This window comes from Camelus bactrianus, chromosome 5 (genome assembly GCF_048773025.1).
Source record: "Camelus bactrianus isolate YW-2024 breed Bactrian camel chromosome 5, ASM4877302v1, whole genome shotgun sequence".
Taxonomy (NCBI): Eukaryota; Metazoa; Chordata; class Mammalia; order Artiodactyla; family Camelidae; genus Camelus; species Camelus bactrianus.
Window position 1 is genome coordinate 70,540,210 of NC_133543.1, and position 27,573 is coordinate 70,567,782.

Genomic DNA, 27,573 nt, shown 5'->3' on the forward strand with positions numbered 1-27,573 from the left:
CTAGTATGTTCAGGACTGAAATAGTGGATGATATGGGGCCCATAGACATGAATCAGACATGGGATGGCTATCAAAGACTGTAAAATCAAATGAGGAGGGTTAGGTATATACATGGATGTCTTGGAATCCAAGACAGTCAGTTAATTTAAGTGTACAGGTAAGGTGGCAAAAGATTTCAAAAAAGAAATTGAAGCTATATGTTTTTCTTTTTATCTAGTTAGACTAAATATAGATATTTGGTGCTCTTTATTTTGACATTCATTATCTATTGAGTATTGAAGAAACTTTGGGCAAGACACTCAACCTTCGTAGAAGAAATATGAGGTTGAATAGTTCAGAAATGGAAATATTTGCTGCCTCTTTCTTACCCCCCATTTTCATTGTATTTTAAAAAGAATTACTAATAATTACTAAATGTTACTAAGACAATGACATTCTGAATTTTTTACTGCCCTTATCTTTTGTAGGTTTCTTGAACATACAGTCATGGCCCCCAAACATGACTGACTTCAGTGTTTTTTCTAACCTAGTGACCATTGGTGGAAGAGTGCTATATAGGTAGGTGTATATGTTCAAAGTTCCAGGTCTCTCTGCGTCTTGTGTACATATGTCAGAGCCATCAGACTCACTGATTTAAAGATCCGAGAAGTACTGGGTTTTCACTTTAAATTCCAAAGGAAAACTCAATGACAAATATCTCTGGTTGTGCTTTAAAGTATTCAGTTTTATTTTTTTTAACTGCCTATCACTTATTATTAGTGTTTTGCAGGTATGGAGTACATGATGTGAATCATAAAATTGAACCTTCTTTTTGATCATATGTTATCATAATTAAAAGATAGAGTTGAATGACCTGATAATGGCGTTGGTGTGTGGGATCCAAATGCTTTTTAACCAGTAGGTTCTTGTTCTGTCTCCAGCGCTGTCATTTGAACCAAGCGTCACAGCGCTGATAATTCAGGAACTGGTCCACCACCCTACATGCATCGCTAAGCTCACACTGCAATCCACAACTCAAGGTGGTTGTGATGAGAGCAACGATTTGAAAGACTGAATTATATCCCAGTTGTGTACACATACACACTCGCACATGTGTGCACACACACACAGGCATTTTATATTAATGCATATTATAGTTATATGTGTTTATATATATATAAAACACATGAAAAATTCTGAGTATTAAAAGCAGAACATATTTACATTTATAAATAAAGCAAGAGGGGGCAGCTTTGATCTCCAAAATATAAAATAATGTTGATTGAAATGTGGGGAGCACATTTGTTCTTTGGAGAATGGAAAAATAATCTAATTACAAAATGTAGACTGTGCTGAAATAAAAACAGCTTCCTTGAAATAATAACTTGCTTCCACAGTGTGGTTGTTATTTAACTTTTAGAGATGCTTTCTTAGTTGTCCAAGCCTTCTGAGTATTTTTTATAGTTTTAGTTTAATTTTTGGTATCTCCTATCCTTACTTATACATATTTCAATTATCACAATTAACACTTTGATTTCTCAGGTATAAATTAAAGCTAAACATCGAAAGTCATTCTGTGATATTTACCTTCATCCATTAAATAGAGTAGAATTAATATCTTACTTTAGATAGATGATAATTCACTCCATAAACATTTATTTAATTATTTATTCTTAATATAGGATTTCATCCTTGAGGAACTTAAGATTTGGAGGGTAGGAGGAGGTCAGGCAGTGAGCAGCGTCAGTGGCACATATGTAGACAAGAAATGGAGATGTCATTGATATTCATGCTTCTAAAGGGTGAACTTTTTTGGGGGTCAAATCATTACTTTTAAAACTGTCATGTTTTACATAGCATGTAAAGGAAACAATATTCTGAGCACAGATTTATCGATTCAATCTTTTTAATGCTCTATTAACATTCTTCCTGGAGTAAGATATGACATCCTTACTTTACTTCAAGAATGCATGTCATGGCCAAGAGATAATTATTATTGTCCCATTTCTTTTTTCCTCCTCCCCTCTCTTCAGTGGCCTTTCCTTGCTTATCCTCAAGCAGCAGGGCATCACTTCTCTACAATTCCAGTCCCTGAAGGAAATCAGTGCAGGAAACATCTACATCACCGACAACAGCAACCTGTGTTATTATCATACCATTAACTGGACGACACTCTTCAGCACCATCAACCAAAGAATAGTGATCCGGGACAACAGGAAGGCTGAAAACTGCAGTAAGTACATTCCCCAGACATTAAAACCCAGAAACTTGAACATTTTTCTCCGATTCTGCATTGGACCAAACAATTAAAAATAACAGCAGGTCAGAATTGTTGCCCTCTTTTTCTCAACCCTTAAAGAAAGGTTGGTATAAAGTAATCAGAATAGGTGACTTTTTATAATATCTTGCATGTTCTTATAATATATTGAGTGTTCTCAAATCTTGCCTAATCCTAAGAACCCTCCTGTGGAGATTTAGACTCAAGAGGTGTAAGTGGAACCTGGGAATCTAAATGTTTAAAGAGCATCCCAGGCAATTCCTTGGATCCATTCAGTTTGTGGAAACCCACTCTATTTAAATTTTCTGTTTACTTTTTGTTTCAGTGAATTTGATATCAGAATAACAAAGTATTTGCCATTTAGGGGTGGTGAAAAAAAAGACGTGTTCTTCTGAAATGTGTAAAACATGCTGTTCCAGAAGTTTGCTATTCAAGAAGAAAGTTAATTTCATAAACGCATTTTTTGTGGGCATGGCACTATCTCTTTTTTCATTATTTGGCTCCTTGTTGGTCCACACCATCACTTCTTTGTTACACAGAAGCAAGTAATGTTTCCATGAGTACATACCTATGTCATTCCTTTCTTATTCTTTGGTATTCCAGTGATTAATACTTAATTCTTTCCTGTTTTTCTCTTGAGTATGGCTTTCTTTTACATCCTACAAGTGCCTCGACTGTGCATATAGTAGTGACTTGCTTATGATAAATATCAAATAAAAAGACTTAGAATTCAAATGATCTGTTTACAAATGCGTGCTCTTGTTGTGGTCATGTTGAGTCAGTCCTTTTTAAAGTCACATTCCTTAGAAACATTCTGCTTTCAGGAAGTCTTCTTGCTTCTTTGATGTCACCATTGGAACCATCACAAGGATATGCACAAGTAATGATTAAGTTCATTGTTTGTGTATATGAATGAATAGTACAGAACATTTTTTTTTAAATGTAAACTCTTAAAGAGGCCAATATGATTTAAGTTTACTAAGTTAAGTAGTCAATGAATTAATGTATTTATATCTCATTTTGTACCAAAAAGTGTTTAAGGCAGCTCAGGTTAGTAATTTTTATAAATTACGACTTACAATTTGTGAGGAACTCACATGATAGCTGTTTTGGATCCTTCAAAGTATATTCCAGAGAAAAGACATCTATTGCAACATGGGAGTGTTATTTTGAATGAATTTGAGTTCTTACACATTCTACACAGTATCAAGAAATATAAAATCTTATTATATACCAAAATATGCATGTTCACACTGAGTGAGATTTATCCTTTCATTTAGTCTGGATTATTTCCTTCATTTTATACATTTCTGATTCCTGACAGAAGGCTTGTTTTTCTTTTTCTCTAATACTTAAGCTTCTTATCCCACATTACTGTATGTGTGTTTGGACATGCCCTAGACTGAGTAGATTATTCATGGAAGTAAAATAGAACATTTTTCAACACGAACTTATAAATACTCTCCTAAGTCAGGGTTATACTCTCCTTTTCTTCCACTTTCTTCAAAAAAAAAAAAAGCAAAACAAAATGAAAACAAATGATAGTACTACTACCTTATAAAGATAAAATTTAATTATAAAAAAAAACTAAAGAAAAAAATAGAAGAATCAGAGAAAACTATTCTTCTTTGACTCATTTAATCATTTTACAAATCCCTTCTTTTGTCTTTTGTGAGCCTGAATAAAAAGCAAATAAGAAAATGCAGAAAGAGATTAAATGTAAAAAAGCAAGCTAGGAAAAATTTATGTAATTATTTCATACCTCTTTAAGACTTCTAAACATTTCAAACAACTGAAAGAAAGATAATAATGATAATAATAATAATAATAATAATAATAATAATACACTAAAAATCTAACATGTTCAACTTTCAGTGTTGTTTCTCTTGGACAGAGTTTAGCCATTTTTCACACTGTGAACATATTTTATTGTTCTATGCACTTAGTTGACTTTACAGTTTCAGGAAGAAATGAAGCAGTTAGAAGAAAGCAATTTTGTGGTACCATAGTATAAAATTAAGCATATATATATTTTATTTTTAATATCTTAGAATAAACAATTTTTGCATGAAATCTATTTATCATAATTTGGGTTTCAGTCTCATCGTATTCTGGATCCTGCGTTTTCAGAAATGTAACTACCTTATAAACTTGACCTCAGAGGTAATGTTACTGATGTTAAATTCAGCCTGCAGTGGTTGCACATTTTTGATTAAAGCCATTTTATCATCCATAGCATTATCTGCAAATGTGAAGACTTAAATATTTGCTTCATTTAAAATGCATCATAAATACTGCATTTTTAGATATTATCTCCTAATAATCTACAACCAGACATAGACAAGCACACACACATTATAAGACATATGCATACACAGATATATAGTGCAATGTATATGCATGTACACATACAACACACGTGCACATCCCTGCATACACACACATAAATGCTCACACACACAGTCACCATAAAATACTCTGATCTAAATCTGTGTGTTGGATTGGCAACTTAAAAGAAAAGACAGCCTTGATTTTTAACAGTGATTTTTGGAGTTCAGTATGCTTTAAAATAGTAATGACAAGAGAAGAAAAACTTCACCTCATCTATAAAGTGTGACCATGGCTTGAGCAATCTTATTCTTTTAAGTCACAAATTTCAAAGCAGACTTTATGGTTTGAAGAGATTGAGGTTGAGAGAAACTCCAGGACATGAAAAGCTAGGACATTTTCTGCCTGTTTTATGTGTATGGTTATGGTAGGGACAAAACAGTGCTAACTGGAAGGAGTTTTAGAGTAGGTATATAAAGTATTTGAAGTTTCTTTAAATATTTAAGCATAAACTTTTAATGCCAGAATATAAACAGTGAAGAGATAAATATTACACCAAACTTCAGAATCTGAGTTACATTTGAACTCATACATCTCTATTTAGGGATATTTGCATATATATACACTTGAACCAACATAAACATGAGACAAATTATATTTATAATAATTACTTTTCAAAATGGAAATAATTTTATTTTTCTAATTATAATAGCATTTTTATCATTGTTAGAAATCAAAACAGTAGAAAAATGTTTGGTAGATAGGTAATGAAACATTTTCATATATAAATTGGTTCATACCATATATATTTAAATACTGTTCAGCCATCTATGCCTTTTACTTAATATATTCTGAGGGTCTTCCATATCAGTATATAGAGCTCTTCCTTATTCTTTTTCAAGTCTGTGTATAAAAATACTTATTGAGTAAGTGCCGTATTAATGGTAATTTAATTTATTTTCTAGTTTTCATGTCGATGCTTCCATGATGTGAATCTTTGTTCATAAGTCATTTTACACTGTGCAATTACTTCCTTGGGCTAAATGCTCATAAGTGGAAATTCTGTGTAAATGAGGTTACAGATAATAAATTTGGTTAGATATTGCTACATCACCTTTCAAAAATAGTGGATTGGTTTGCACTTGTCCTAAACAGTGTTTGACAGGGAATATTCCACTGCTCTTTACAACACTGAATATTATCCATGGTCTTTGGTGATCTGAAGTATGAAAAAGACGCCTTTTAAATTTAAGTTTTTTGGTTGACATTGAGCCTCTTTTTATGTGTTGACTAATCATTTATATTTCTTCTCTTGAAAATTAGATAGTTATGAGCTTTAACCATTTTCAGTTCTGGATTTGAAAGGTCTCATGACATTAAATACATCATATTTTTCTCTTAAATATATTATGTATAACTTTCCATCTATAAGTAATTAAAAAATTATCTTTTTATAAACAAACATTTTATGTTTTTATCTAGTTAAATGGATACGTTTTTCTTTTTCTTTTTATATTTATATTCTTGGCATGGTCTTAGTCTTTTTCTTCTAGTACTTTAAAACTATACTGAAATTTTTAATCCATCTATAAGTTTTGGTATAGCATAATTTTTGAAAAATCTTCAATTAATTAGGATATTGATCAAACATAATTTACTGAATAATCTATCTCTTCTCACTGACTTTAGGTATCTGGAATATTTCAGCTAAATAGCAAAAAAGTGCCAGATTCTACTTCTCAATCTGTATAGTTTAGTTATCACCACCACCCTGTAAAGTTTAATTATCACAATTTTTCAGATGAATATATAAATATTCAGAATATTGAATAATATTCTCAAAGTTTGGAACTATTAAAATCACATTCAGAATTTCAACCCAATGTGTATCTAATTTCAAAATTCATACTCTTCATTTCACCATGATTCCTCTCCAAATAAGGAGAAAGTGATGGATGTACATAAGAAAATCTGTTGATTTACTGAAGAATACCCTATATAGCATAATGATCAAGAGAACACTCTAGAGTCAGTAGTCTGGATTTTAATCTCAGCAAAACTATTTCCTAGGAGCTTGGCCTTTGGTAAGCTACTTAACATCTCTGTACCTCAGTTTTATCATTTGTAAAACAGGTGTAATAATAATGCTCAGCTCATTGAATACCTGGCTCAAAATAAGTGCTATACATGGTTAACTGTAACTATTATAGTGCAGTCAAGCTCTTTCCTAGTAAAGAGATATTGTATAGTGTATATAAACCTATAACCACATTATGTGGTGTGGAGATTCAATATTTAATTTTTACTTAATGAGAAGTTCCTTTTGGGGGAACAAAAAAACAAGGAGAAATATTGAGGGTCTTCTTTCTTTTAGGCAGATGAAAACTTCACATCATCAAGGTGGTGAATTATAAATTTGCAAGTAATGTGTCAACTGGTGATAGGCATAAAAGAAATAAGAATAATTATTAATAGGAGCCTAGACATTTAAGAATTTAAAAACAACCTCCCGAGATCTTAAATGAATAAAACAGTTTATGCTTGAGACTCCTCTAAAATATGTTTTTTACTTTTTCTCTTATAACTAAAACATTTTAAGGTTGACTTTATGATAAGTAATAGAGTCAGTGTTTTATAAATATATTGACAAAATATGAACTTTAGATTAATGGTTCAGGAGACAAATATTTGATAATGAAGAATATATTCTTTTGCACAAAGAATATAAAAGGAATATAAATTTCTATATGTATTTGTGATTTTGATGTTCCTGAATTTTGAGAGTAGAAAAATCCACCTCATTGAATATAAATATAGAAAAAGGAAATTGCAAAACTATAGTTAATTGGTAATAACTGAACCCTCTGGATGACAATACAATTCAATTTTACAATGAGTCACTGCATGTCCAGAATTTAATCTGAACGTGAATCTTGACACTTAGTTGGGACAAAGGTTTGATGAGTAGAGAACAGAGGGTATCTGACACCAGTGGAAAATACAACAATATTTGCTTAACATATTATTTTGTTTTTTCTGTGGTCAGAGTGACAATAACTGCAAAATAGTAAACATTTTATTTTACTTTTTATAGTATCATGAGAAATTCTGACTTTCTATAAATCACAGTAAAATTGTATTGTCAACATTATCATTTCTAATAAGTTGTACATTGTAGAAAAATAAATTTTGTTTGTAAATTAAGGTTTTCCTTGTTTTAAGAATGCATTGCTAAAGTCACAGATTTTCTTACCTTCTCTGTCACACATAATATGCCTTTGATTTGTACACTTCTAGCCCAGCCCATACTCTCTTGGGTAACTGTGCATTTCCAAACAAAGATCTGCCAGGTCAGAGGAATCATCCTTTGGCTCTCATAGCCAATATTTACTGGGAAATTAGTGAGCTTTGCCACAATTTTCAGTAAACCATAGCTCACCATGGGTCATAAAGTGCATAACTTAGATATAGTGAAGTCACTATTCTAAGCAGTAAGAACATAGAAAATCTTAATTGTACTTTTAAGATTTTACCAAAGTTATACATTAATACACTGTTCTTTGTAAAAAAAAATCAAGTAACATTTTCTCATTGTATTTGAAACAGCACAATGTCTAATTACTAACAATGCTACAAAATGTTCTCTGTGTTCTTATCAAAAGGGTAATAAGCAGTTATAGTTTCAGAAATGACATCCCTTCTATTTTGTAATCTGGAAATTCTGAAAGAATGAAGTGCCTCTCAGCAATAAAAGGCAAGATTACTGTAGGCTTTAGTTTTTATCACAGATAACATTTTAACCTGACTTGCCTCTAATCAGTGGGTGAGAAATTATAAAGCAAAAACTTGTAGTTATTAAAAATGCAGAATTCTGATGTTTAAGTGACTTCCTGTTAATATATAATAATGTAAGGTGTAAGAAAGATAGTTCAATAAAAGTAACTGAATATAAATGTGTAAAATCAAATTTTATGTAATAGATGAAGAATTAAAAAGGAATAAAAGAGTGATATTAAAATTTAAAGTTATAATATCTATTTTTATATGCATTCAGCCATTTTAAGGTTATTTAGAGAGTTTCATATTCTGAAACATATACATTTATGTACAATTTTTCTATATACATCTTCATGGGATAAACATGATTATCAGTGGAAATCTTTAAGATGGGGAAAAAAACCCAAAAGTTATATTATGAAAGCAACTGATAATGAATGAGTATATTCAGAATCATACTGCATAGTGTCATGAATCTCCGTTTGCATTCAACATCTTCCTATTCTTGTAGAAAATATAATCAGTGCCTCAGAATGTTTGTGTATCAAACTTCTGTCTAAGGCCCTCAAACATGTTTTCAGTTTCTTCCTTTAGGTTGTTCACAAAGCCATCAGCATTCCCTTGATACCGCCCATTCCATGATAGTACATCAACTTTTGATCTATTTATTTCACCAACTCACATTGTTTTTTTCAGGTTTGAAAACCCCTCACTCTTGTCGCTTTATCCTCTCTCTCCCAAGGGTGATAGAACTTTACAATACGTGGAAGGGTGAAAGATTACTGCTTTGATTTTCTGTTAAATGGTTTGACGTTAGTTGGAGAAGAGATTTTTAGTTTTGCCCAAACTCCTACCGTCTTTTCTACTGCCTACTGCCTCCCTTAGTCTCTACTCAGATGTTCCATTTCAGAGCAGTTTTGGATCAGGGAACGAGTATCTCCTGCAGGAAAGCTGGAATAGGCAGAAAACCATAATAAATTACTTTCTTCTAATTCTTTTCAAATGACTAGATGGTGATATTCAAGGCTGGTTGGTCATTTTTGGCAGCGTGAAACCATGGGAAGTGTCTCCACAAAGCATAGAACAAAAGGCCAAGGAAGCTACTTCTTTAAAATTTTTAAGATAAAATAAGTTTTCAATCAGCACCAAGAATTCAACAGCCCTCTGACCTCCCAGAATGATAGCCCCCCATGGGAAAGAGAGGGAGGCCCATTCAGTGGCTTACAGTTCAAAATGCCCTTATAAACTTCGCTAAAGAAACTTTAGCACTGTGGCTATTAGGCAACCTTTAACTTCCTCTGTGTTTTCTCTGGAAGCTGTAAAATAGTTTTTTTCCTTTATCTCATCTGAATTGTACCTGTCTGTTAAAATTTTGAGAGATAATAATGTGCTTGGTATTTCGACCTTTACAGAGAATACTGAACTTGCTTTTGTTAAAATAGAGGCAAGCTTAAATAATGGATCTTGCTACTGTGCTGCATGTGTGAAAGTAAATGGATTAGCTCCAAATATTGAAATGAAGTACCTGTCTACAAGTGCACAGGCAAAAAAAAGACCTTCTCTTTCATGGCACAAGACTACCTACGTATGCTGTTTGCCTTACTTACCATATGTAGAGGCATGGGTTTGATTATTATAAAGTATTTCGACAGATACTATGAATCTTTTCCGATAAAGGCTGAAAGATATGATATAGTTGTAATAGTTCAGTTTTTGTGGTCAGAGCAACATAGATTCAAATCCTTACTCTACAACTAGGCATGCAGCCTTGGGCAATTATTTACATGTTACTCCTCTGTAAGTTAATAATAACATCTACCTTTCAGGGCTATGAGGACGATTAGACACCATATTAGTAGTAGATAATAATGCAGGGTTGCTTATTTAACTAAGTCCTCAATAAATGTACTTAAGAAAAATGTGGAAACATTCAACTATGCCCACATGTTTACTCTTAAAAATTACAGTTGGCCTAACTTAATGTGTAGACAGCATTAGGTGAGCCCACAGAAAGATAGACAGCAATCTGAGATGGGAAGGATAAATAGGAATTATTAAGGCAAAGGGGTCTGGGGGAAATTGGGCATTACACCTCTAGCCATAGACTCCTTGAGCTGAGAATACAGAGCAATGAGTAATTAAAGCGAATGAATACTGATATACACAGCAACATAGATAAATCTCAAAATAAGTATGTGGAGTTAAAGAAACTATATAAAAAAAGAATACATACTGTATATTTCTACAAAATTCTAGGAAATGCATGCTAATGTATATTGAAAAAGCAGACCAATGGTTGTCTGAGAATGGGGCAGGAGGAAGGGATTACATAGGTCATGAGGAATATTTGGAGGTAATGAATATATTCTTTGCCTGGGTTTCATGTATATATATATATGTCATGATTTCATGTATCTGTCAAAACATCAGATTGTACACTTTATATATGAGCAGTATATGTCATGTATACTTCAATAAAACTGCTAGGCACACACACAGTTTCTCTCTTAAACTATATTGGAAGAGATTATTCAATTAAGCAATTGTGGAGTGAAAAGATAGCTTTTCTTATTTTTAGGCAAGGAAAAATACATTTTATTTTATTTTTTAAAATTTTTTATTGAGTTCTAGTCAGTTTACAATGTTGTGTAAGTTTCTGGTGTACAGCACAGTTTTTCAGTCATACATAAATATACACATACTCATTTTTATAATATTTTTCACCATGAGCTACTATAAGATCTTGACTATATTTCCCTATGCTATACAGTATAAACTTGTTTATCTATTCTATATATACCTGTCAGTATCTGTAAATCTCAAACTCCCAGTCTGTCCCTAACCACATCCCTCCCCCCTGGCAACCACAAGTTTGTATTCTATGTCTCTGAGTTTGTTTCTATTTTATAATTAAGTTCATGTGTCTTCTTCTTCTTCTTTTTTTAAGACTCCACATATGAGTGATATCGTACTGTATTTTTCTTTCTCTTTCTGGCTAACTTCACTTAGAATGACATTCTCCAGGGACATCCATGTTGCTGCAAATGGCGTTATGTTGTCATTTTTATGGCTGAATAGTATTCCATTGTATAAATATACTGCAGCTTCTTTATCCAGTCATCTGTTGATGGACATTTAGGCTGTTTCCATGTCTTGGCTATTGTAAATAGTGCTACTGTGAACATTGAGGTGCAAGTGTCTTTCTGAATTAAGGTTCCTTCTGGATATATGCCCAGGAGTGGGATTTCTGGGTCATATGGTAAGTCTATTCCTAGTCTTTTGAAGAATCTTCATACTGTTTTCCACAGTGGCTGCACCAAACTGCATTCCCACCAGCAGTGTAGGAGGGTCCCCTTTTCTCCACTGCCTCTCCAGCATTTGTCATTTGTGGACTTTTGAATGATGGCCATTCTGACTGGTGTGAGGTGATACCTCATTGTAGTTTTGATTTGCATTTCTCTGATAATTAGTGATACTGGGCATTTTGTCATGTGCCTATTGATCATTCAGTGTCTTCATTGGAGAATTGCTTGTGAAAAGATATCTTGATAGATCTAAGTCTGTCATGAGAAAGAATTTTATGCAGTTTAACACAGGGGCCTCCTTAAAGCTCTGGGATATCAGAAAAAAGAATACATGAATTGGAAGATTTTGTTTCACTATTTTAAAACTAATCAGCATCACAGATGCTGGCAATTCACTTTCTCAAGCATTTGTTAGAGAGACAGCTTTCACAGATAGGATCCCTCTTTAAATTACAATCACATATTCAATGCTATCCCATCCCATCTCACAAATGCTCTTGTCATAACAAGTTACATCCCCTAATTAGTAGAGTTGGTAACTAACAGGAAGGTGAAAAGGCTTTTGATGTTTTTAATCTTCTAGGAAATTCTTAATATTTTATGAAAATCACATGCAATTGTGTTTCACATGCCTCAAATCACTTTTCAGACACCCAGAACAGCATTTGAAGTTTTTATTGGCCTTTCTTATTCAATTTCTATCACTTCACTAAAATTACATTTTTCAGTATAAATAATATACTGAATAAATATGATATGGTATAAAGGGGGACAGAGGTGGTGAATTTCAGTGGCAATTTTAAAACATAGCCACCAAATTTGTTGGCACCCCCCCAACAACAAAAAATATAGAGATAAGACTAAAGAACATTGTTACTCATTTAATCTCAATACTTCCTCATAAATAACTTCTACACTTTGTTTAAAATTATTTTAAAATGCTTTTCTTGCGTGTGTCAGTTTGACTCAGTATCAAGGTAAGCTTAGTCAGAGTATACCAGAGGCCTGTACAAACTTGTATTTTATTTCTATTTCTTTCCTCTCTTGTTCACTTTCATATAGTCTTCCTTTTCTTTTCCTCTTTTTTTTTTTATGACAAATATCACTCATTCTATTTCTGCATGAAGTTCTCATATGAAATTGAAGTCACAAAGTTTGGTGTATTAGTGGAGCCAAGGATGCTGCCTTAGAACAGTGTGTTTTGTTCCTTACCTTAATTGGAAGGTTAATGTCTGTCACTCTTCCTCCCTAGAGTTTTGATCTAGGCAATGGCTGTTTGCTCAGTCTTATGAAAATGCAGTGATGTTACACACACAGGGACGGGGGCTCTGCAATGTGGCAGAAGCCAAGGGTGGCGTGGGCCATGTGACTGGGTAGGCAAGCAAAGTTATCTGCCATAGATCTCTTTCAAACAGACCCCTTCAGAAATAGCTTTACTTAGGAAGATTCCTATTAAAATGATAAGTTTTGACATAGGCTTCTGTTTTATTTCCCCTTGATTTTGGTGTGTTTTTCAGCTGCAGAAGGAATGGTGTGTAACCATCTCTGTTCAAACGATGGGTGCTGGGGACCTGGGCCAGACCAGTGTCTGTCATGCCGTCGCTTCAGCAGGGGAAGGACCTGCATAGAATCGTGTAACCTCTACGATGGGTAAGGCATCTTACAAAGCAGCCTTTATCTCATGAACTTTGAGGTGCTGATTGGCTTAGATTTTAAATTGACAATAAAATGGTAAAGTTTCAGAATGTGTGTGCTGACCAAGATTTTTAGGAGAGTTTTTGTTGTATAAAGGAGAAACATATAAAAGAATTGTTTTAAGGCAAAATAATTTGATTTAAATTAACAAGATAGGCAACATGCGTATTAACTGTCGTGCACACATTTTAAAAAGTGTACCAAAATAGGTAATTCTTAATAAATGATAATAATTTAAACTTATACAAAGTTGAAAAAAATATATTTCTATTTTCTTTATGAAGGACATTGTTACAAGTAATATTTCCTAGCATATGCCTCAACAGTCTTTTTTTCTCATGTTTTCCTATTAATTTTCAAGAGGAATTACTGCATACTTTTGATTTGTTTCCATTCAGGTTGTGTGTCTATTTGATTGTGTTAGGAATAAAACATGTTTCTGTATCTCTGACAACTGTTTAGCCCTATAGAGAAATCACCTTTGTAGTTTCTAGTTGAAAAGATTTTTGAGAGTGTTCTGTCACTTCCTAAAGATAACCCAAGACATACTTTAAATCAAGTATTTTAAATTCCATCTGATAGTACAATAATCAAATTGCCAACAATAAAACCTAGTATATACCTTGTTGCATGGCATTTCACATACTCATAAAATCACTTCATCCTAACACACCATTTCATGCATCGCAGTTGTCCTTCATTAATATGATGATGCATTTTTAGTACTGTCCCTGAGTCAAATTTTCCTATATTGCTCACTGAACAGATTCTCAACAGTTTTGTAAAAGTGTAGTTTTGAAGTTCTTTATTCCATTTCTTCTTCTGCCTCATGAATTTTCCCATTTTAACAACTGTTTTCATGATCCCAGATAACACTGTATTTTTGCATTTTACATCAGAAAGATAAAAATCTATGGATTATAATAATACTGATACGTCTCTTCTTTGAAAGATGACCAAAACCAATTTCTTCCATGAAATTTAGGGGAAAAAAATTAACGTTAGAATTTTAAGTATAAAAACAATTTAAAAGAAGAATTTAATAGTTTTGTCAGGAAAATTTCAACTTGTAATTTTATGAAGTACAGTCAATTCTTTAATTTGATAATGAATAGCAAGTTATTTGCTGCTTGTGTCATTGAATTGTGTTCATGCTTGTTGACATTATTATGAAAGAATGATATTTTCTGTACATAAAATACCTCAGATTAAAATGTGCTTGTCTGTGTGTAGCAACTGATGCCATTAAATGGAACTAATAGAATTTAATTACATTAAGTGAATGTTACATCAAAAATTTATTGAATATGTATGTGTAACTTGAAAGAGAGAATGGAATCTCTAGAAATCATTTTATCTAACAGAAGCACCTTATGAACAGTGAGAACTGGTAGAATGTAAGTTTTGGCCAGGTCACAACCCTGTGGAAGTAGCAAGCCAACCCCAGAATTCAGGACATCCGATTTTCATCCAGTGTCCTTTCTGGATGGCCATTGTTTTTCTTTAATGTTTCAGTTTTAAATTTGTTAGAAATATTATTGACGTATAGTCAGTTACAATGTGTCGATTTCTGGTGTAGCAAATAGTGTTTCAGTCATGCATATACATACATTTATTTGTTTTCATTTTGATCACAGCATTGGCAAAGGTAGCACAAGGAAACTGTGAGAAATGTGTGGCAGCAAAAACACAAAGCTCAGTGAGCAAAGCTCACGCTAAATCGAATGTGATTTGTTAGGTCAGATTCAAGTGAAAGGGGATCTCTGACAAAGTCATCGCGGAATCATTAGGAGACAGGGAAGGGAAAAAGCAGTGATGGAGACAGTGACAGTAAAGAAACTACAAAGAGAATCTGTTCTGAGATCAGAAAGGAAGGGAGCCAGAAGCCATACAAATATAAGTCTAGTCTATAAAATAAAAGGCAGCGAGGTTGTCTCCATGTTTTTTTATGACGTATTCATTGTACTCCTCAACTCTGTGTTTGTGGAAGGGAGTTTTGGAGAAGAGAAAGAAAAGCATGATCTATGTTTTAGTATCATAAAAACTATTACCTTCATTTAGAATTGTAGCTCTTCAGTCACCCAAGAAACTGTTTTCAGAAGCAGGACTTTGCTGACCATCACAGGCTTTGCTGTAACTATCGTATAATTTCATTGTACATGTAGTGCTCTTGATTCTCTTTACAATTTAACTACCACCCCATCCCCCACTTCCCCAACACCAGGTCATTTTGACCTTTATATTCTGAAGATTTCCTCTTTTGAATACTTTATATCACTCATGTTGATGAAACGTGCAGAAGAAAAAACTTTTTATGTAATTACGATTTTATTTATTTACTTACTCATTTTTATTTATTTATGTTTTTAATTGAATTATAGTTGATATACAATCCTGCATTAGTTTCTGGTGTACAGCCTAGTGATTCAGTTGTACAGACATACAGATCTTTTCATATTCTTTTTCCATTATAGGCTATTGCAAGGTATGGAAAATCAGTTCCCTGTGCTATACAATAGGACCTTGTTTGTCTATTTTATATATAGTAGTTAGTATCTGTAAGTAATTGAAACCCCCAAAAATTCATGAAAAGTTAATCCACAGCAAACCAACACTTTACTTTAAGAATGCAGAATCCATGTAGTGAAATACGTACATCCATGCATAACTAAACCACAGCTTATACTATTTATTTTGAAAACCAAACAATTATTTTGCCTTGAACTAGATGTCATCTTAATCTAACCAACAGAAGATATAGCCCACCCTTTGGATTTCAGTCAAAAGGCTTTTGGTTATTGTAAGGCTTTACAATAGTCAAATGAGATAGTTCACAATAAAAGTAAGTGAATACTTCACTCTAGGGAAAAATGAATTTGAATTTATCACCTAATTAATCCGTAATTGCCATATTTGCAGTGCTGTTAGTTTGGAACGGGTTGCTCATGATACAAAGGCACAAAATGATAAAGTAGCTATAAATATTTAGTCAAGTTTTGTTATTGGCTCCTAACTGACATTCTAAATTGTCTATACCCAATACCTCATCCTCTCACACATTAGTGGAAATGGTTTAGTTTCAACATATTGTACATGACTGATACCCAATTATTGAAATGAAACTTTTGGAGTAGATAGTGATTAGAAAACTTACATATTGGTAACATTTAATATTTAAATAGCCACCAAATGTGAGGGTTTTAGGAGGGGATAACCATCATCTCAGATTTTAACTAGAAAGTTTTAGAGTGTTACCATTAAACTATTTTTTTTAATTTTATACCATATAGAATTACTTCAAAAAGAATTTGAACTGAAAAAGATGTTGTGATATTAGATCAATAATCTAAGAAAATAAAATCTACCATAAAAAGATATTTTCTCTAATTCTCCAAGGCAGATATTTTAAAAGAAGAAAAGAAATCAAAGCGTTTTTTGAAGTTTCACTAAAAATAAATTGAAGAGTCTTGGGATTTGAAGGACAAGGATGGGGAACATTCATGTAACTTAGCAACAAAATAAATACAATAGTTCTCCCAAAGTTTAAAAAATAAAGCTTCAGCCAAGAGTAAAATTTTATATAGAGACAAACAGGCACAGTCTTACTTAAAAAAGTAAAAATGGTTCTGCTGTGTCATCAAAAGAGTCATACTTTTCTGTTTTTTTTTTTTTTTTTTCTTTTTTTTGATGCTGCTGGAATATCTCTCACAAGAGAGAGGTTTCCTGAATGAGTCTGTCGTTGAACCCAGTGGAGGGCAAGGAGAGCCATCTGGCTGCAGTTTATCTTTTCCCCTAATGGAAAACTTACTCGTTAATGTACAGGGAAATGACTCTGATGCTGCTGGCACATAAAGAAACAGACTCTAGAATTTACTCTGCCAATAGGACTTTTAGCAGATGTTCCTTCATTTGTTAAGTTGACAGCTTGTTTGCTTACACCGCCTCGTGCTGCTGATGTTTTCGCAGTGAATTTCGGGAGTTTGAGAATGGCTCCATCTGTGTGGAGTGTGACCCCCAGTGTGAGAAGATGGACGACGGCGTCCTCACGTGCCATGGCCCGGTAAGCCTGAAGACATCTGTGCTTGTGTTGGCTTATTCAGTGTCAGGTGTGGATGTTCGTTGTGGGGTTGCCTTGTCGTTTGTCCATCCAGTCAGTAGGTATTTACAGCATGCTATAGGGAAACACATTTGACCTTCTCCCCTCAGGAGGCTATAGCTTAGCAGTAGAGATAAAATACTTAAAACTTCAGTTTCTTAAATATTTATGTCCCAGTTCATGCATCTAAAAAGAAGATATGGAATTGTCCTTGTAGAACTGCACTGAATTGAAAAGAGAGGTACACAAATAATTAAATTGAAGCAAAATAATTGATAAAATATAAATATGTATGAGTTGTTGTTAAGAACACAAATAAGAGAGAAACTAAATCTTTAAGATGGAAATTGGGGCACCAAGAGAGGCCAGAGAAAGGTGATGTTTGAGCTCTGCTTTGAAGAAGAACCTGGAATGAAGAAACATACAAAGACAAGTAAATGTGAAACTTTATGTTGTGTTTGAGGTATCTGTAGCACATTTATACCTGTGTTTGATCATTTGACTATGACGCACTTGTAAGGACAATTGAAAAAAGGAGGAAGACAAGCTTTCAGAAACTAAAATCTAAAGCTGTTTGATAAATACTATGGCAGAGGGAAAAAACGAGCTGTGAAAATCGAAGAAGGGGCTATGGATCAGGGAAATCTTTATGAATAAGTTGACATTTATATGGTTTGAATTTAGCCTTGTGGAGAAAATGGTAATTGTTTTTTAGACCTTCCTTTTGTTTCCATCATTCAGGCTTTTTCTTAGTAGTGAGGTCAGAATGAGTTTGTCATTCCAAAGTGTCATATTCATCCTTTAGACAAATTTCCAGTTTATTGTGTATGGGGTCATCTCTCAATAGGTAATTCAAGGATCAGCATTTGAGTGTAGCCAAGAGCTCAACAAGAGCTCACATTCACAAGAATTCATTTGGAATTTAAGTAGTTTTAATTTTTCTACCAGAGTGCTTATTCAGCAGTTAATTAGCTTAGGAAAAAAATATCACTGAGCCGTCCAAACTTCCATTAGGCCCCAGTGAGCCATTCTGGAACTTCATCTAAAGAAGGGCGTGGAAAACTTGGACAGTTCAGAGGACTACTGCAAGGATGAGTAAGCTTGGAAAAACAGACCTCTGAGAGAAAGAAGTGGTGTGATTTGGCCTGAAGAACCAAAGTCTAAAAGATAATTTAATATGTAATGGTCTTCAAGTAAGTATGCAAAGGGCATGTGCAGTGGTTTTCTTTTTCCACTAAGGACGGTAATGGAAAAATACAATTCGTCTGCAGCGTGAGAAATGTGCATTCCTTAAAGAATGTCATGAAACACAGGAAAGAAGAATTCTATAATGGGGAGTTAAAATAAGTTGAGCTATCTCTATAAGACTTCTCTAAAAACTAACATATCTGGGAACCATAACTCATTGAATGAAAAAAAAATCTCTTTCAGAGAGACTGAGATTTTGAAAACATACAATGACAACAACCAAGGGTTTGGCTGTCTGCGCCGAGCAAGGCAAGCTGCAAGAGCAGTCTCATGCTTTTTCAGTTCCTCATGCTGCCTCCTATGGTGTAGAATCATGGGAGTAAATAACCAGCCTATTAGTTTGTTTTAATTTCTGTGGCTTTGCAGTCTATGTGTTCATTCCTTTGTTCCTCAAAGGAATTGAGAGAATTTATAAAAATATACATTAAAAAAAACCCTAAAAATTCATGTTCTTGGAATTTTCAAAATTATTTGATAACTAAGAAAGAAAAAGTAGGTTTTTAATCAACACATTTTGGTCCTGTAAGGACATCGTTGCTGGGCCATATGTTTAAAATCACAACCCAGGGCTAAAATTGTGAATGCACGTGTCTAGAGATTAGAGAAGGCAGTAAGTGTAATGTAGAAAAAGCCCAGTAAAGTCGAATCACTCTTCTGTGGAAGATTAGAGCATGAAATCAAAGAAACTTACTTGTCACTTGATCTGTAAGCCTTGAAATGCTAAGGCAGGTAAGAACACGTGTCTTTTAGGTTCTGGTATCTGAAAAACTGCCAGGATTGAGCTCAAACAATAGCTCAAACTCTGCTTCCTCTGAGGGGTTGCTTGTTTTCAGCCTTTACAATGTATGTTGGGTTCTTGCCTGTTTCTGGGTCTACATGCTGTTTATCAAAACTAGAGGCAGAGTTGGTTTTTTGTGCCATGTATATATCACTTAAGATATCCAAGAGGTTCTGGAAACTTCTTCATGAGACTGACGTTGAGATAGATAGAGGAAGAAGTTATAAAGCTAGTTGAAATTACCACACCTAGTCTTATGATTTATTCTGTTGAAATCTCATTTTCTTGACCTCTCAATGTTTCCCTGATAATAATTGATAAATATCTATAGTTTCCAAACACTATTACATCTAAAGCATACTAGCACATTCTCCATTTAAAATACAAAGAAATTGAACCCATTATAATGATTAGAAAGTTATTCCAAAGTCAGCAAGTCAGTAAGATGCAGAGCTGGGAGCCAACTGTAGAAGTTCTGACTCTAAACTTCACACTCTTTTCATTTCACTTTTTTCCCCCCTAGGCAACAGTGTCTGTAATGTAATGAGGATAAAATGCTTTCTGGGAATAAAATCACAGTTCTATGTAAAATGGGATGGTATTATCCTATTTAAATGTGACAGACATCTGGGATAATCTTGAGATGGATAGATTTGAAATAAAGCAAGCCCCTGCTTTTATATTGTTATCTGTCTGCACTTGGTCTTTTTTTTTTTTTTTTAACTTTATCCTTTCTGACTCACTTTCCCTATTCCTGTATAGTCGTATCAAGAAAGATAAGGGAGAGAATGAAAGAAGAAAAGTAAAGGACATCAGACAAAGTCATAGGAGACCAAAATATAAGCCAAAAAGGCAGCTAGAGAAAGGAAGGGATATAAGAAGGGAACTGATTTTTTTGAGGGGGCTAGCTGATTTTTATAAAACCTAAAGTAGCTGTTAAAGTCAGGTTAATAAAGCTTGTATTGCCATAAACAATAACCCTCATACTGCAGTAGCTTACAGAAAAATGTTTAAACCTTTTTTCATGTAAAGTGCACTGCAGGTCTGGGAAACTTTCTAAGGCAGCCCTCCTCCCTGTGGTGGTCTGGAATTTCAGGATGCTTTGAATTTATGGCACCTCTACCTCTGCATGGGGTCCCCACATCATGGCAGTGAGGAAAGAGAAAGCTGGAGAGTTTAGAAATCAGTGTCTGAAGTCACTTCTACTTAATTTCATTGTCCAAAGCAACTCACACCTGCCCTCTCGGCATCTGTGGGGCTGGAAATGGGAGTGAACTGGGTACTTGTGAATAGTGGCTTTGTCTCTTATGGTGGCTACCAGAGTAAAGCATCAGTCGTCACTGAGGAAAAAAATGAAATGTTTCTACCAGGATTTAACATATCCTTTAGTTTTCTGTCTAGATTATTAAGTCCAAGGGTAGCTTAAAATCAGAGAAAGGAAGATTGTTGTCTCCACCTCTGTTTTTCTGTTATTATGTTTATCAGTTCATTCACTGCACCCAGGTTCTTAAAAGCTTTAGGAATATAATGATAGAAGAGCGAGCATTAGATACATATGTATTTCTTTAAATCTCTTTATTATGGAAATGAGATAGAAAATCAGTACATTTCATTTCCTTTGAGATTTGTCAGGACATCTTTTAGTTATGTCAGGACATTTGATTTGATATCATGATAATACAATCAAATAGATAAGAGATGCTTTAAAAAGAAGGAAGCACAAAACATTTGTTTCATTAACGTATACCTAAAGATTAAATGTGAATTTAATCTTAGTTTCATAAATTTTACATCTTCTGATTTTACCTGGACATTATTTTACATTAGAAGAATTTTATGGAAAAATAATTCCTAATTCTGACTATAACTGCCTAATTTCTCACAGTAAGTTTTATTCTTGTGTGCTGCAAGAAGACATCAGCATGTCTCTTGTACAATAAGTCACGCCACTGAGCATACTTGCACAGTAAATGATTCTGTGTAATAGACAGCATTACGTGCTTAAGTATCCATGAGCAGGTGTTAACATTGGAAGCATGTGAAGTATTCTTTTTTGGTAGGAAATTGAAATTGCCAGTAGCATACACTTCAGGTTGAATAGGGATTAGGTTTCACAGAATAATTTTTATGTGTGTGTGTGTATATATATGTGTATATATATTTATATATATATATACACATGCACACAAATATATTTATGAGATTTAGAAATACGAGATTTAGATATTTTTGAATATGTTTAGATAGATAGGTAGATAGGTAGATATCAACATCTCACCTCAATATAGTAAGATAGACAGGTGCTTGTTGAACCTCACCAGACTCAGGATTTCCAGAAACTTCTTCCTGATTATCCCTTCTTGTTTACACTACTACTCTGTGCCTTTATCTCTAAATTTTAAAATAGTATATTTCTTGATTTCCTGATGCTTTATATCACCACTTGCCATGTCTGGCTACTGTTGGATTAACATCTGTAGTGAGATGTAATGCCCGCCCATGAATAGACAGGTCCCCACACTCCCTGCATAATATCCAGCTCTGTATAATATTTGCTGCTCTTGTCTCCCAGATTCACATTGTTCATAATTGTAAACCTAATAATATTAAATATTTCCTTCTATACTTATTATATCTTATTTATCTAAATTATGTTCAGGATGAACTGTCATAATTGTTGGACCATGTGAACATAAACAAACTTAGGGGAGAAGGGAGTCAAGGCAAGAGAGTCCATGGAGTGGTCAAAGATGTGATGTTCAAAAAGGAGAACAAAAAGTAAATGTTGACGAGTAGTTTTAGTCATAATACTTAGTAATAAGTAAATTAAAATGGCTGAATGTGTAACTATATGGGCGTCTTTTAAGAAAATAGCATTTTTATCAAAATGTTCTTAATCTGATTTGAGAATGTATTACTTATCATTTCTCGCATGCTTAATATCGCCAGCACCAAATTCAAATCAGTTTTTCTGGTAAAATTCTTAGATGCTTAATATGAATATAAGACTTTTACTTTTGTCATGGCACTTAAATATATTTGCATATTATTGCCTATGAAAGTTCAACATATCACACAACTATTGTACATTATAAACATAAATATATGAAGTGAATTAGTTTTATTTAGGTTTATCATACTGATACATCATCTTCATTTTTGAGTAAGTTTCTCCATATAAATTTCTTTTGTTTGTATCTACTTTTATTATTATGGAGGTTTTGATATTTGTCCATCATAATATGGCTTTATTGTGCTCTCAGTATTGTACTATGATTTACTAAAATCCATATTAATAGACATGATATGATTTTTAGCATTATCACAAGCTGATTTGAAATAGAGAGTGACTTGGAAATTAACTTTTATTTGCCTAAACTGCCTGATTCCTGATAATTCAACTATGGAAATTTTTTAAATTCATTGTTCAAATAGTCATGGTACTAGCAGGAAAGTTTACATCTCACGTTTATATGAAATTCGTGTAATTCTTAATTCATATCATTTCCTTCTCTTCACTATTTAGTAAGAATATTCACATATTCCCAGTGATTGTGATGAAACACCCCTAGGAAAAATGTGTTGTTACCAAATGTCGTTGCACTGTCATTTTGCCAGGAATAAATGACAGAAAAAAAAAATACTGAAGTCCTTCTGAAAAAGTTATTGGATAATTTTGCTGATGGAAAAACTACAATAGCAGCAACTCCATTTGTGCTTCTGAAAATGCTCTCCAGCTCTCTGGAGGAGGGCTGGCCACCGCTGCGGTCTGAGTAACTAAGCCACACGAGCACCTTCCAGAGGCAATGGCACCCATTTTTCTTTGTCCATTTTGTTTTGTTTTTCACACTTTAGGGACCTGACAACTGTACAAAGTGCTCCCATTTTAAGGATGGCCCAAACTGTGTGGAAAAATGTCCAGATGGCTTACAGGGGGCAAACAGTTTCATCTTCAAGTATGCTGATCAGGATCGGGAATGCCATCCGTGCCACCCAAACTGCACCCAAGGGTAAGCATCCGTCTTGGCCAGAGATGCAACTGTGTATGGATCGCTAATCAAAAGGTGCACACATGTATCTTTATCCTTGGCACAGCCTACTAAATATATCCTTATGCAAAATTCGTCTCATCTTTATATAATTTGTTGATTTTTTAAAAGAAATCCTTTCTACCAGAATGTTTTATGGAATCAGATATATAGTCTCTACAACATTTCTGTTTAACATTTCTCTATAACTATTCTATTGACATCTTCGTAAATGTAGTATCAGGTATACTTTGTATGGAGTATAGAAATTCTTCCAAATTTTACTAGAAATTAAAGATATCAAAAAAGACAAGTAATCATACTTTTGAGATCCATGATTAATAATTCTTTGATAAAGGTTTTCTGTTTCTATTTATTTGTTGTTACAACCAGCTTAAAGTGAGAATCTTTCTTTGATATATACTGCCTTCTATGACTCTTTCAGCTAAATATAAACAGAAGCAGTGATGGTTTCAAAAAAAAAGAACCTAGTGATATGTATATTAATAAAATTACAAGTATATTCTGTGAAAGTGATTTTACTACAGGTTAACCTATAACCAATATAAGACAATTGATGAGTACACATTTTTCTATTTTTCAAAAGGATGCATTGTAAAATGAATAATAATTAGATTACTTTTGATATTGATAATGGTTGAATAACAAAGACATATTACAGAAAGAAGAAAAGCACTGAACTATAAAAGAAATATCACTTCATCTAATAAATCCCAGCTATTTCTTTAAAAGACAGCAAATCTATTTAAATAAGGACTTTTACTTTTCTTTCCTCTAGAAAGTGAATAAATTCAGAACTGAGAGCAGTTTCGCATACTTGATCCTCACCTGTCCAAAAAAAGTCTTCTCCATTGTGAATGTCCATCACATGTGCACACACACGTACAAACACACACACTTGTTGCTGAGGATCACCTTGGGTACTTTCGATCCTGCAGGGAAGAATGAGATTCCACAAAGAGATTTTCTGCCAGATTAAGAGCTAGCTGTTAGGGCATATTGAAGAAGTTAAGCAAGCAACATCATTTTCTACCAAGAGGACATCAATTTGCAGATGCTGCTACAATTTCCTGCAGGTCAAGGAATCAGCTTAAGTCACTCTGTGAAGTGGCAGATCCTCCAAAGGTAAAGTAATATTCTGCCATTCAAATTCAAGTTCAGCTTGGAAGAGCTAAGGCCACCTCATTGGTTGACACAGAGCACATAGTTTGAGGATACTGAAATAGTCACATAGACACTTTGCTTCAAGGAAACTAGAAAGGATAAACAGCTTCCCTGGCGAGTTTTGGGCACACTTAGGTTAAGAGTATTTCATGAAGATCCTGGTACCGCTGGAGCAGTGGGGGAGTCAGCAATAGAAAGAAAAAACTTTGCTAGAATAATCATCCACAAGAGGGTTTTATTGTTTTGCAGCTAAAATTAAACCAGTAAATTATTCAATATAATGTTTATGTCAACAGCTGTTGCCATTCAAAATGGGACCTTTTGCTGTTTTTGCAAATCTAATTACAACAAAGCCATTAGGGAAATGAAAGTGAGATCACAGAGCCACAGTCTGGGTGTGTGGCTGGTGTGTCTTCCTCCCAGCGCTTTTAAATCATGATTATACAATAAAGGAGATGATACATAGTGAGGGAAAATAGAAGTAAAGACAATGAAGAGATCAATTTACCACAGACACGAAAGTTGAATGTCAGTCAAGAGGGAGAATGAAGGGGTAATAGGAAACACATCTGACCAGATCGTTTGGGAACCCTAGTGAATAGGCAGCTGTCTTTACATTCACTGCTGCAGAATGATGGTGAGACAGAATTTTAATATTGAGCTCTCTGGCATCTTCCAAGGTAAACGGATTCTGTAATGACTGACTTAGTCCTGACAGATTGTCTTTGTTCTCATAACTTCCTGTCATCCTTTTTCGAATAGTCTCCCTATCATACAGGTTCACTCATTTCATAAGAGTTCTGTGATCTCAGCCCCAGAACAGAATTTAGGAATTTGGAATTTCTCAATTCCTAAGTCTTCCTTTTTACACTTCTGTGGTGCAGCAAAGTGCTCTGAGATCCCGTTAATGAAGCAGTGAGGTGTTCTGTGCAGCCAGTTCCTTCTTTTCAAGTTGAGCATGTAGAGAGAGACTCTTTCCCTAGAAAGATCACAGGGGCAGTAAAGATGATGGGACGAGTGACTGTTTTTATTCCTAAGCACGGTGACCTATCAGTAAGAGCTCACCAGGCCAACTCTACTTTGGAAAACAGCTTTTCTTTTATATGCCAATATTATGTCAGCTAGATGATTCAAGAACCAGGTTAATGGAAATAGTCTTTCAAAATCACATTTTTCAGAAGGAAAGTTCTTACTCTGAATGCTATTTAATGATTTTCTGAAAATAAAATTATCTGTGTAATACCTTAAAAGCATTTTACTATCTAAAAGTACATTAAATGTACTGGCTCTAACAAGTTCTTCAGATATTTTTAAAATAGATGTTCCATTTAGCACCTATGAGGAGATTCTCACTAATATTCCTAGAGGAAAAAAATAATAATAACATTATCTCTTCTTGCCTTGGCTAGAGGACTTTTAGTTTAGTAGCCTTTCTCATTTCATTCATTCTTCAACTTTGTTATATTGAACCCCTACGGTGTATCAAATATAGTGATAGCCACAATACACATCTGTTTATGCATCTGTCTCCTTCATTAAATTGTGAGCTCATTAATAGGAAAAGTGTCTAATTCATCTATTTTCTCCCCTCAGCTCCTAGAACAATAGGAACATTTAGTAGGCATGCGACCCAGAATTTTGTTTTTAATGGATGAATGGAGGTCTTTCATTATTCACACTTTCCCCTCAAGTTGAATTGTACTTTCAAATATTTTTATCGTTCAGGTTATAATAAAGACAGAGATTACAAACTAACCATAGCTTTCAGATTATCACTTGGAAATAAAAAGTAGACAGTCAGTTTTACAAATACAGTTTTACTGTATTTTTAAAAAGCATTTTGAAGAATATATAATAGGAAGCTAGAAAAAATAATTCCTTAGAATAGAATAAAAGAAAACTATGTAAGAGATTTTGGAAACTTTTATAGTGATTAATTTTTTTATTTTTAGAAATGGCTTTGATTATGGATTCTGGAACCAATTCCATGCTATATGCTTTATATTTTTAATTTTTATTTCTTATTTGCTTTTTCTGAAAGATTTTTTTTACAATATATTTCACATATTTCTGTGCATTAAAATTTTTCTGGGTCACTCAAAGCCAATCCTCAAAAGAAAAACAACTTTTTACCTAGTAGGAATGTTACAACAGACATTGATGAAATGGGGAAATAGTGACTTAATTATTATTATACATAGTTGTATTAGTTTATGAATGTTAGAGATTTTTAAAGGAAAAATGGGCGATCTGGCCTTATACATGAGGACCTTATTACTTCATTACATAGTGATTTTAACTTCAGCTATTTTTTCAGTTTTACAAATTAGAATTTGGAAAAAAATATCACCAGCAGAATTAGATAGGTCTATAATCATAGCTGTACAAGGAATCTTCTTGACAATGCAGCAGAGCTATATGTCTTTAATGAGAGAAAAGGGAATGAAATGCAATTCAAGTTTGTTGGAAGATGGAAGAAATAATATTTCTATAATCAAAATCAGGATTCTGTGTAGTTAAATAATTTCACTTAAATGTTCATTTCAGTGGATTCTTCAGTTGCATGGGTCTTGATGTATTCATTTCCTTGAAGAGTATTTATTTGTTATTGTTTGAGTTAAATATTATGGCAGTTTAAAAACCTGTTTGTATTTGCCTGTTATGGCACTGCTCTTTTAAAAACAAGTGTCAAGATAAACTACAGTATGGTAAAACCAGTTAATTTGCTTTTTAAATGAATTCATGTTTAAAGATAAGTATGTTTTAAGGATAGTCACAACCAAGGAAGGAAATAATGTGATTATGTAAAGTATCCATGAGAATAGCATTAAAGTATGTTAACTCATTTTCTGCTAAAATCAATCTTTAATGAGTAT

General features: G+C 33.5%; 1 protein-coding gene across 6 annotated transcripts in view; it reads left to right on the forward strand.

Moving 5' to 3' along the window:
- The window catches only part of ERBB4 (erb-b2 receptor tyrosine kinase 4), a 985,443-nt gene that overhangs the window by 721,056 nt on the left and 236,814 nt on the right, over positions 1–27,573 (forward strand). For all 6 annotated transcript variants that reach the window (XM_045520468.2, XM_045520469.2, XM_045520470.2 and 3 more), the window contains exons 11-15: positions 468–558; positions 2,013–2,212; positions 13,185–13,317; positions 17,329–17,422; positions 23,340–23,494. In XM_045520468.2, coding sequence (XP_045376424.1) covers positions 468–558; positions 2,013–2,212; positions 13,185–13,317; positions 17,329–17,422; positions 23,340–23,494 — 673 coding nt within the window. The remainder of the gene's footprint in view (positions 1–467; positions 559–2,012; positions 2,213–13,184; positions 13,318–17,328; positions 17,423–23,339; positions 23,495–27,573) is intronic.